We start from the raw sequence: 12,219 nt of genomic DNA on the forward strand, positions 1-12,219 counted from the left end.
ACAATCAAAAAAAAGGGTGTGGTGGTGAACACCTTCCATCCTAGCACTCCAGAGGGAGAAGCAGAGGGATCTAACAGCCCGGTCTACATAGAGTATTTCAGGCAAGCCAGGGTTGCACAGTGAGACCCAGTCTCAACTTCTGCCCCTCATAGACCAAAAACAAAACAAAACAAAAAACAAACAAAAACTCCAAATAACTAATCTCATTTCACTGAACTGTCTCATTTTGTCTCACAAAATTCTTCAAGATTGTGTATTTTGTATACTATGTTCGAAGGAAGAAAAAATTCACATAAATGACCTTGGGCTATGTGCACAGGCACAAATAAAATAGAAATGAAATGTATGCAAACTTGTGACAATCATTGCAACATCTAATTACATATGACAAAATTAATCTGTTGCCCAAATCTGGAAAAATTCCCAAATCCAAAATGGTCCTAACAGTTGAGACAAGGCACGCACATCCCACCTGCCACCTCTCTCAGGCAGGAACACAAGTGGAATAAATGTGTCACCTGGACGATAACTCAGTGGGTGAAGGCACTTACAGCTAAGTCTCACAACCTGACTTAGATCCAATCCCCCCAGTATTCACACGGTGGAAGGAGAGAGCCAATCCTTCAAGCTGTCCTCTATACATCGTACATGTACACACACAACACATACTGTATAACACACACACACACACACACACACACACACCATTAAGAAACAAAAGCAGCCGGGCGTGGTGGCGCACGCCTTTAATCCCAGCACTCGGGAGGCAGAGCCAGGCGGATCTCTGTGAGTTCGAGGCCAGCCTGGTCTACCAAGTGAGCTCCAGGAAAGGCGCAAAGCTATACAGAGAAACCCTGTCTCGAAAAAACCAAAAAAAAAAAAAAAGAAACAAAAGCATCTGATTTCCCCGAGTAGTTTTGTGCTGTGCACTCTTCATGGGATGGACAGCATACACAGACAACTCAGACTCTAATTCATGACTGGCACTTGCTTTATTCTACATGTCAGCTCCAAGGATTCCTGGCATTCTTTCAGTATCCATGACAACAGAAGCTGCTTCTCAACAGTGTGTGCACACAGGTTCTCCACGTAGTCCACCTAGACTCTGAGATGCCGAAGCTCTGCAGCATCTGCACCAGGGCCCTCCCACCACACCAGGTCTGTTGGCACTTTGCCCTGGCATTGTCTGGCATTTGGTGTCCTTAAGCCAGCAATGGCAAGCAGGCTCATGATACATGCCATATGCTTACAGCACCAGGTGCCATCATTGAGAACTGGATTGATTAGTAATGTCTGCAATGGCAGCCACCAGGTGGACAGAATATGTGCTGAAGACCTGTGTCCCATCCTTGCTTCAGGTGGCTGTGGCTAGATGTAGGCTGTAGGCTGTGTGGTCTGATGTCCAGGTGGCCCAAAAGAAGCAGTACTATGGGAACTTCTATGGTGGTCCACAGGCAGGAGCATCGTGTCCTGGTATTGTGGTGCAGGTGAAGACAGATGCTGCAGTCGGGTAGGAAGGGTACCCTCCTTCCATGGCCTTCACCCAGAAATGACCCCAGCCTGTCAATCCACAATGTTGCAGTCCAAATAGGAAAGGGTACTACCCAGAAACCAAAACCCAGTGAAAGTACAGCCTGACTTTAATCAAGTTTCAGAAAACCTGGTCTCAGCAGATGCACCAGGCAGCTGTAGAACATTCTAGAAAACACCGAGGGGAACAACACAGCCAACCTGGCCTGTCTTTTGTACCAGGGGAGAGTTACTTGGTCCAGCTGACTTTAGGAATGTCATAGTGCTCGGTGAGTGTGTCCAGGTGTCGGTTGAAGTCCTGTGGAAGAGAGGCCACATCAGTGCGAACCAGGTGGGCAGTGCCCCCATCTGTGCCCAGCCCATCTCTCACACTCAACTACAGGTCTCACAGCACCCCAAATGAGCCTGGGGGGCACCATGCCTGAGGGTGTGCTCCAACAGTCCAAGCGGCCCTGCCCTAGGCTCTGGGCACCCCATGGCTCAGGCTCCCCACAGTGCAGGACTCACCTCCACTCTCTGCTTGTGGGTTTTGGACGCCTTCTTCAGGATTCTTTCCATTTGCTGGAGAGAGAGAAGCCTGGGGTGAGTCCCCATGCCCCACACAGCCCATAGGTACCCAAAGCAGCTGTGGACGCACAGCTGTCTCTCTCCCGCCACCCCACTCAGAAGGGGCGCCTGCTTAGTCTCCCTGCAACCCCTGCACTCCTCATGGTCAGATGCTGCCAGAAGCTGGGCATTGGCTGTGCTGCCTGGGGCCATGGTGAAAGCCTGGGGCTGGGAGGAAAGAAACCACGCCCCACCGAAGGAGAGCGCACAGAGCAAGAGGCCCCAGGGAGGAGGGGCTAAGGGGACAGGACCCAAATGAATGTTCAGTGTCCTAGTTTTCATTTGTTACCAAGACAGAATACCCAGGCAAAAAAGCAACTTGGGGAGAAGGGGTTATGTGGCTTACTGTTTCAGGTCACAGTCCACCATGGAGGGAATGTCAAGGCAGTCTTAGGGCCACGACTCGGGCAGAACATAGAGAAATGGGTATGAGCATGCTTCGTACTCAGTCTTCTCTGCTCGTACACAGCTCAAGACCCAAACCCTGGGGCTACAGAGCTTCAGCTCAGTGGTTAAGGGTACCTGCTGCTCTTTCAGAGTCAGCACCAAGTTGGTGGCTCACAATTTTCTGTAACTCCAGGTTCAGGGATACTACACCCTTTTCCAGTCTCCTTTGGCAGCATGACACATATATGCATATGTCTGTACATATATACAGGCAAACAAAACATTTGTACATATAAATAAAATTTCAAAAGTCTTACACCTAGGGATTGGTGATGCCCACAACTGGCAAGGATGGCAGGTCTTCCCATCCCAGCGCAATCAAGACAGTCCCTCACTGAGACTCTCCTCCCAAGTGATCTTAGCTTGTGTCAAGTTGTCAGTTAGGGTGCCCAGGAGGGTCACAAGACCATAGCCAGTCAGCCCATGTCTTCATTCAGTTGCAGATGCTAAAAAAGTGACTCCACTCAAGTATAGGCTAGACCAGGGAACACTACTGGCTAGGAGACAGAGAGGATGGGGCTAGCAAAGGGGCAGTGTGTCCCGAGTGTCACAGCACAGTGGAGCGACCAGAACTCGTGGATTACTACACATCCCAGAAACTCTGTGGGCCAGCTGGAGGAGTCCCAACACTAATCAATACCCTTCATCAGATGGAGATGGTGCCCTCCCAGGTTTGCTCAGCACAGTGTCACGTTATAAGACTACACCCCACAAGTTCAAAGACTGCAGGTTATTTTTTTTTTTTTTTTTTTTTTTTTTTTTTTGGTTTTTTTTCGAGACAGGGTTTCTCTGTGTAGCTTTGCGCCTTTCCTGGAACTCACTTGGTAGTCCAGGCTGGCCTCGAACTCACAGAGATCCGCCTGCCTCTGCCTCCCGAGTGCTGGGATTAAAGGCGTGCGCCACCACCGCCCGGCTGCAGGTTATTTTCAAAAAAAGAGGAAAAGAAAGACCTATGCTAGGTGTGATGGAACACACCTAGCATCCCCATACTGGGCAGGCTGAAGCAGGAGGATCAGAGGATCCCATCTCAAAGATGAGGATGAGGGCAAGGCGCTTGTGAGTTCAATCCCTGGGACCCCCCACGTGATGGGAGGGGAGAACCAACTTCTCCAAGTTGTCTTCTGATCGTCACACACAATGCATGCTTGAGCAAACAAGCACAGGGACTTGCACACGAAACAGAATGTTTTAGAAAGATGAAGACGGGGACGGGAGTGAATGCCCAGTGGTTAAAAGCACCGGCAGGTTTTCCAGAGGACCAGTTCAGTGCCCAGCACCACACAGCAGCTCAGAACCACCCGTAATTCCAGACCTAGGGTACCTGCTGCCGCCTTCTTCTGGCCTCCTTGTGCACTGCATTCACATGGTGCACTTAACCATACAATGTGTGTGTGTGTGTTTGCTGGGGGTTGTTTTTGGTTTTAGTGAAGATGAGGACCAGACTGCAGAACTGGGAACAGGGCAGAAAAGGCAGAGCCTGGGTCCCTCCACCTGATGCCCCCACTGTCTGCAGCTGACCCACTCTACCCAAAGGGGCTCTGGCAGGAGGCTGGGAGCGGTCTGGCAACCTCATCACCTTGGTCCACACCCTTCTCTCGCCTCTCGTCACAATCACCTGCAATTTGAAATAACAAGCTCCTTGCCCTGAGGTCCAATCCTCTTCAGTTTTTTGTTTATTTGTTTTGTTTTTGTTTTTTCAAGACAGGGTTTCTCTGTGTAGCCCTGGCTGTCCTGGATCTCACTCTGTAGACCAGGCTGGCCTCAAGTGAGATCTACCTGCCTCTGCCTCCCAAGAGCTGAGATTAAGGTGTGGGACACCTCCACCCAGTCGTCCTTTTCTGTTAGATCTTCATCTAACACAGGTGGCTCAGAGACTCTCCAGCACCTGTTCACCAGCCCTCCTATTCCACTTCACCCATGTCTGTCCGTCTGCGGTCTGTCCTGGTCCTATCCCCCACTTGTCCTCAGGCCCCAACACTGAATACAAATGCTTGAGTCTTGGGTTGAAGATTAAGAAGCAGACTGTGGATTGAGATGGATCAGTGGGTAAAGGTGTTTGTCACCAAAACTGACGACTGAGTTTGATTCTGGGACCCACATGGTGGAAGGAGTGAACAGATTCCCACAAGTTGTCTTCTGACCTCCACAAATATACTGTGGCATTCAAGTCCATACGCTGGTAACAATAAATAAAATTTAAAAAAAGACAGTGGTATGACTGGATCTTATAACAAAATATGTGGCAACCGATTAGTGATGTCTGAGGTAGCAACACAATGTAGATGTGTCTGGAAGGATCACATGCTGCCTGGACACCCATGTCTTCCAAAGAGCCACTGCTTTTTGCTTTTTGAAAAAGGGTCTCATCCTGCAGCCCAGACTGGCCTGGAACTCACAATGCCCACCACTCCTGGCTCAAAAACGCTTTTCCATTCCTCGTCTCCACCTTCATCTTTGTCCCCAGACAGGATCTAACCAGCCATCCTTCCTCCTCAGGCCAACTGCGGTCATTACCATCACCCTTGGCTGCATCAACTGCTCACCCTGACTGGTGGTTGAATGTCAGCCCTAGCTGTGACCTCCAGGTGACAAGGGACAGAGCAGTCACTTGTTAATTCTCATCACACCCCTGCAAGAGTGACTTCAGTCCTCCTCTTCTAACGGAAATAGGCTATCCCTCTGAGAAGCGGCAGAGACAGCACTGGACCCAGGTGTGCCCAGGTGTGCCGCAAGCACGAAGAAACTAGATCCAAGTGATAGCACACACGTTGCCCAGGGCCCCAGCACAGGTACACCAGGCGATGGAGCCGAGCCTCAGCCTGATATTCGGGGGAAATCACTTCTTTCTCTGTACGAGTGTAGCAGTGGCCTGGCCTCTTCCCCCTAGATGCTAGTGGCACTCTCTGCTTCAGAGGGGGTCCAAACACCTCAGACCCTCATCTGGGAGAGAGGGACTGCCTTCAGAGGGGAAACACAGACCTGGGAGGGGTGTGGCTCGGCTGAGGCATGCCCTGGGTCCTGGGTACAATCCCCCTACACTGCAAAAAGTAAGCCACAAACACAGGCTTACTTCCCGTCTGCAGCCTGGCAGGTGAGCCTCGGTCTCACTCAGACCTCTCCTCTGCCTCGTGATTCTAATACCGAGAGAATAACGTAAGGAGGCACTAAGACCCATGGTTAAAGCAGACAGGGTGTTGAGTACCTGTCATCCCAACCAGCAGGAAGATTACAAGCCTAAGGTCATCCTGGCTACAGAGTGAGTTTGAGGCCAGCCTGGGCTACACTGACAAATGGTACCTCAAAAACAAAAGAAAGCAAAAACACCCAAAATAACTAGCATGGCCTTGTGGGCCACAAAAGTCATTCCAGGAACCAGGAAACTGAGGCAGGAGTTCAAGGCCAACCGAAGCTAGTTACACACACACCCCGCCAAACAAAACCCATCTGAAGCTTCTGAAGCAAGTTGTTACGGAAACATACTTCGTGGTAACTTAAGAGCAATGAACGTGATTATCAACAGCAGTCGGAAGGTGGTGACACCCGCCTGTCATCCTAGCACACCGGAAGGCTAGGTTAGGCAGGACTACAAGCCCAGGCTACAGGGAGAGTCGAGGGAAGGCCTAGGCTACTCGGGGAGTTGGGGGAAAGCCTGAACTACACCGGGAGTTGGGGGAAGGCCTGGGCTACGTCGGGAGTTGGGGGAAGGCCTGGGCTACGCCGGGAGTTGGGGGAAGGCCTGGGCTACGCCGGGAGCTGGGGGGAAGGCCTGGGCTACGCCGGGAGCTGGGGGGAAGGCCTGAGCTACCCAGGGAGCTGGGGGAAGGCCTGGGCTACGCCGGGAGCTGGGGGGAAGGCCTGGGCTACGCCGGGAGCTGGGGGGAAGGCCTGGGCTACGCCGGGAGCCGGGGGAAGGCCTGGGCTACGTCGGGAGCCGGGGGAAGGCCTGGGCTACCCCGGGAGCCGGGGGAAGGCCTGGGCTACGTCGGGAGCCGGGGGAAGGCCTGGGCTACACCGGGAGCTGGGGGAAGGCCTGGGCTACCCCGGGAGCTGGGGGAAGGCCTGGGCTACCCCGGGAGCTGGGGGAAGGCCTGGGCTACCCCGGGAGCTGGGGGAAGGCCTGGGCTACCCCGGGAGCTGGGGGAAGGCCTGGGCTGCGCCGGGAGCTGGGGGAAGGCCTGGGCTACGCCGGGAGCTGGGGGAAGGCCTGGGCTACGCCGGGAGCTGGGGGAAGGCCTGGGCTACCCCGGGAGCTGGGGGAAGGCCTGGGCTACGCCGGGAGCTGGGGGAAGGCCTGGGCTACCCCGGGAGCTGGGGGAAGGCCTGGGCTACGCCGGGAGCTGGGGGAAGGCCGCCCTCCGCGGTGCCGCCCCCCGCCTCACCCGCTTCTCCTGCATCTTCTCGAAGGCCGCCTGCGCCGGCGTCCGCTTGTCCAGGCAGCGCCTCTTCTCCTCCTCGCTCTTCTTGCTCGTCCCCATGGCCTCCAGCAGCTTGGCCTTGTCTTTGTCCTTCTTCTTCTTCTTCCTGGGGGAGAAGGGGCCGGTGAGCGGGGCCGGAGCCCGGGGTCGGCCCTCGGGGACAGACCGCGGGCCCCGGGCCTCACCGCTTCGTCACGCCGAGCTCCGCGACACCTTTCAGCTTCAGGGGCCCCTTCTGGACCTGCTCGTACGCCTCCATGGTGCGCAGGACCCCGCCACACTTCCTGTTTGTAAACGGCACTTCCGCCCGACCCCCCGCCTCGCTCCCTTTTGATTGGTCGGCTAGGCGCGACCTAGGCATACGCAGGTCTCATAGCTCTAGCGCACTTCCGGTCTCACACTCGGTGGGAACGGGCCCCAGCCGTACTTCCCGTGTGGGCATCCACTTCCGGCTTTGTGGTCATCGCCTTGGCTTTGTGGCCTTTGAAGTCGTAATTATCAATTTAAAAAATTACATTTACCCAGCACTCCAGAAACAGAGGCAGGAGGATCTCTGAATTCGAGGCCAGCCTGGTTTACATAGTGACTTCCAGGACAGCCAGGGCTATGAAGAGAGACCCTGTCTCGAAATAAATAAACAGAAGAAAGGTTAAATCTTAAGAATTACATTACACGTTATTCACCTGTATGTGTGTATGTGAGGGTGTGTACACACAGAGAACACCTTGCAGGAGTCTGGTCTCGTTTTCCACCCTTTGGGTTCCCGGGAAGAGAACTATGTGGTCAGACTACCTGCTGAGATACCTCACTGGCCCACAGCTCCTGATGTTGCGTGGGTTTGAGGTCAGAGGGTCATGCTAAATGAGCCTGGTTAACCTTGGATTTGCTGCAGAGACGGACCTCTCTGGGCTCTGCCTCAGCATCTTGTGAACTGGGACTTTAGGTGTGTCCACTGCGGCTTGTTTTGTTGGTTTTTATGGAGGCCACGCTGGCCTCAAACTTACCAATGTAGCCAATGACCTTGAACTGTTTCGTTGTTGTTTTGAGACAAAGTCTCACTATGTAGCCTTGGCTCTGTAGACCAGGCTGGCTTTGAATTCAGGGAGAAACACCTGCCTCTGCCTCCCGCGTGCTGGAATTAAAGGTGTGTGCCACCACACCTAACAACCTTACTTCTCAACGACAGGCATCACAAATGTGCTGGGATTTTTTGTTTTCTTTAGCAGTGGTTTTGGAGGTTACATTTATCTGTGTGCTGTGTCAAGCAAGCAGAGGTCGGAGGGCAACTGCGGTTTCCTCCTTCCACAGTGTGTCCAGGAAATCGGCCTTCTGATGCTGCTCTGGGACAGGGTCTCCCTATGCATCCCATGATGACTAGTGACTCCTGCTTCTGCCTCCCTTAGTGCTGAGTGACAGACTGAACCCCCGTTCCCAGCCCACTGATTATGCTATGTAATGGCTATTCTTGGTTGTCAACTTGACTCCACTTAGAATTAACTAAAACCCAACTGGGCACACCTGTGAGGGATTTTTTCTTTTAATCCAGATCATTTGAGATGGAAGATCCACTTCTAATCTGGGCCACACCTTCTGCTGGCAGACTGTATAAAGCCCGTGGAAGAAAGAAGCACTGAAGGGAACCCCTGAACAGCAGGGGCTGCCTCCCGGACACCAGATTAGGCGCAAACCACACCCAAACACCTGTCTTCACAGAGAGGTTCTTTATTAAGCAGGGAAGAAGAGTTAAAGTGGCTGCTTTCTGACTCAAGCAGAAAACAGCAGCAAGTGACCTTGCAGTGTAATTTTAACGAGGATAGGAGGGGGAGGTCTGTGATAGAATGGACCCGGATGCTGTAGTAAAGGAGAGAGGGGGTGGGGGAGAAGGGGAAGGGAACAAGGGAAAGGAGGAAGGGGTATTTGTCCCAGAAGGACAAAGGACTGCCTCTGGATAGAAGGGAGACAGGTGTGGCACATAGGCAACTGGCAGTTTATAAAGGTAAAATGAGAAACCCTGCGTTAGGATGAGGTGCTTCATTTTATTTTATTTTATTTATTTATTTTTTTTTTGGTTTTTCAAGACAGGGTTTCTCTCTGTAGCTTTGCGCCTTTCCTGGAACTCACTTGGTAGCCCAGGCTGGCCTTGAACTCACGGAGATCCGCCTGCCTCTGCCTCCCGAGTGCTGGGATTAAAGGCGTGCGCCACCACCGCCCGGCTGGTGCTTCATTTTAATTGGGGATGTTAATTATGATAGCCAACGTGGGCTTCTGATTGCTGGACTTTGGTAGTCAGCCTCAGGAGAAAGAAATGGCCAAATGAGGGAATGGACTTTTGTAGTTAGCTTTAGGAATGTAATCTAACCGTTTTTAGCAAGGCAGAGGGAATGGGGAGAAGGGCAAGTGTAGCATGAATCCTAATTGGTCTGAATAATAAAAACCTGGAGCTACATATCAGGCTAAATGCTGAAAGATCAGTAAAGGAACCATCCACGAGAGAGACTTCTAACCTCTACTGAATCCTCAGCCTGAAAGGGCCGAGTTCCTGTCTCCATCCTGCCTTATCACTTCCTCTCTCCACCCAGCCATATCACTTCCTCTTTCCCCGCTCCCAAGTGCTGGGATTAAAGGTATGTGCCACCACTGCCTGGCCTCTAGTGATTAGCTCCGCACTCTGAACTCCAGGCAAGCTTTATTTGTAAGAGCACAAACAAAATACCACCACAATTTTCCTTTTTTGTCTAAAATAAAAAAGAACATTATAACTAATATAAGAAAAACTATATACAAAAAGTATAATAATATATACAATATATATATGCAATAAATCCATCAACAATATCTGGTCCATAAACATTGACAAATTCAAAGAAATACTCCATTATCTATCCTATCTTGGTGAGTCTGAAAGGTTGTACCTAATTCATTTTCTATTCTAACTTGCATTACCAAAACTATCTCTTAATGTCTCTCAACCTTATATACTTTACACCTGTTTAGTGAATTTCTTTTATGAATCTGGTAACAAGGAAAACTATAACAATAAGTATAAAGTCTTCAACTGCACCAGAGACCCAAGAAGGGAATAATATTACCCGAGTAAGCAGGAAGTGCAAGCAAACAACTTCCAAAAAATGTGAGAAATGACAGAAATAGCTGGCTGCCTGTATAATCACTCAAGTTTACTTTGTAACATTGGGGCACTCATCTTTGGCCTACAGGCCTAGCCTATCTGACAGACTTTTCTGTGAAGCAGGATATTTGAAGGGCTGTCCTACTTTGTCTTGGCAAAGTTTGGTAGTCCTTTCTTTTTGTGTCCTGTTTGTCCTATTTGCATGCTCTCAGCAGTTGAGGTAAGAGCATTTTCTTGCCCAGTGGCTAACTTTTGCCACAGAGAATGTAAACTCTATATGGAGTTTCTTCAGTGTCCATCATCTTCTCCAAAGTAGATTGGTGCTGCCAGGAGCAGACATGTCTCATTGTCATTAAAAAAAAAAAAAAAAGAACCTATGTTATTACAACATCTTAAATGTCATATTCTGTAGATCTCTGAAGTGTTTGAAAATGACTGGTTTATATAAAATATATCTCTGTTTGACCTTGAAAACACACCTAACATGACTACAATTGTGATTGTAATAGCTGACTAACTACTAACCTGCATTTCCTTATTATCCTAAATAGTTGGTGATAAGTCTATGTACTCTGAAGGCCTCTCTGCCAACTCAGCAATCCAAATTAAACTGAATCAGACCAAATTGGAAAAGCCCAGGTTTAATGGGTGAAGCATTCCTGAGTGATTCCCCAGCCCCTCAGAGAGTAGACTGAGATGAAAGACAAGAAGAACCACGTGTCTGTTATCTGGGATGCAGCTTATATGCCCTGTGGGAGTGGTCTTGAGACTCTGGGGGAGGAGCTGTGTTGGCGGGGTTTGAAGGGGCGGGTTTGGGGAGAGAGATGGGGGAGGGGAGTTGAGGTGGATCTTCAACCAGAACATTCCAGATTCTTTGGGTATAGGGATGCCAGGATGCCAGGGGTTGGGGTAGAGCTCCCACCCCAAACAGTTGGTAATAATACTTTTCAAGAACTTGAAATTGGCATTACATTGTTAAATGAGTTGTATAGGTACAATACCTCGAACAAGAGTAGAAATGTACATACAGTATGTTCTAACAAAAATAATCTCAAATTTGTATCAATATACAAAGATCCATATTAATGTAAAATATTTAAAACTAGTAGTTGCTTTTTTGGTTTAAAAGTAGATTCAATAATCTATCTTTTTATTTTATTTCTATATCCTTCCTGTTTCTTTTCAGAATAATCTACCCTTATATCCTATCATATCAATATCCCCCTTTCTTCTTTTCAAAACAAGAATCCTGAATCTAAACTCCTTTGTTCAGCTTTTTTCCTGACCATTACGAATGACAATTTGTAACCAACCACCCTAAATGATGACAAATATCCATAACCCATTGAAAGACCAAAATCTACCACCCCACCTCTTGGGAATGTGGGTGTCATGTTCTTAAGTTTACTTCCTGCTGTCTGGGGGTGATGGCATCTTTGGGGGATCCTGAAAAGAAAAATTGGGGATACTTGTCAAGTCCTGAGAGAGGTAGCTGTATCATTTGTTGTCCAGTCTCTGTGCAATGGGAAAGCGCAGGGCTTGTCTCAAGTTCTGGCTAGAGTAGTCTGTGAGGCTGTATTATCTCAGCTAGCCACCTTGAGACTGTCCTGAGCAGTTTGTAGTCCAAGCTGATCTTTGGGTGTTGTTTGCCAGCTTAGTGGCATTATCATTGTCCTGATGGGATTGTTGTTGTGGGGCTCCATTATCCTTTTGGAGACTTCAAAGGCTGCTGTTAGGTGTGGTCATGGTTCATTGCAGAAAACTAAAACATTTTAAATGTCATATGTAGCAGATCTCAAAGAGGTTAAAGGATCAATATTTGATATGTACATCCAGAGTACAAAAAATTAATTCCTAGTTACCTGATAAAGACTCAAACCTGAAATCATGTACAGGAAGCTAGATGAAGCCTTTCTCTAGAATTAATTAGTGCTCTGTATGACCATTAATATCATGACAAAAAGTTTAAAATATATGTATATATATTAATCTTTTAAGTTTTGGGATAATATTTATACTTTAAGAAAAGTTCTAAAGAGTTAAAATGAAGCCAAAGGATTATGAAATTAGTGGCAATAAAATAGTCCTTTAATT

The 12,219-nt window shown here is 49.3% G+C and overlaps 1 protein-coding gene across 1 annotated transcript; it reads right to left on the reverse strand.

Moving 5' to 3' along the window:
• Positions 1–973: 973 nt before the first annotated feature.
• Fam32a (family with sequence similarity 32 member A) lies at positions 974–7,333 on the reverse strand. The gene is made up of 4 exons (XM_006989885.4): positions 7,184–7,333; positions 6,963–7,104; positions 2,038–2,091; positions 974–1,828 (listed from the first exon to the last, which is right to left on the reverse strand). The coding sequence occupies exons 1-4, from the start codon at positions 7,255–7,257 to the stop codon at positions 1,760–1,762; spliced, it is 339 nt and encodes a 112-aa protein (XP_006989947.1). The 5' UTR covers positions 7,258–7,333; the 3' UTR covers positions 974–1,759.
• Between the last annotated feature and the right edge of the window lie 4,886 nt (positions 7,334–12,219).

Source organism: Peromyscus maniculatus, chromosome 17 (genome assembly GCF_049852395.1).
Source record: "Peromyscus maniculatus bairdii isolate BWxNUB_F1_BW_parent chromosome 17, HU_Pman_BW_mat_3.1, whole genome shotgun sequence".
NCBI lineage: Eukaryota > Metazoa > Chordata > Mammalia > Rodentia > Cricetidae > Peromyscus > Peromyscus maniculatus.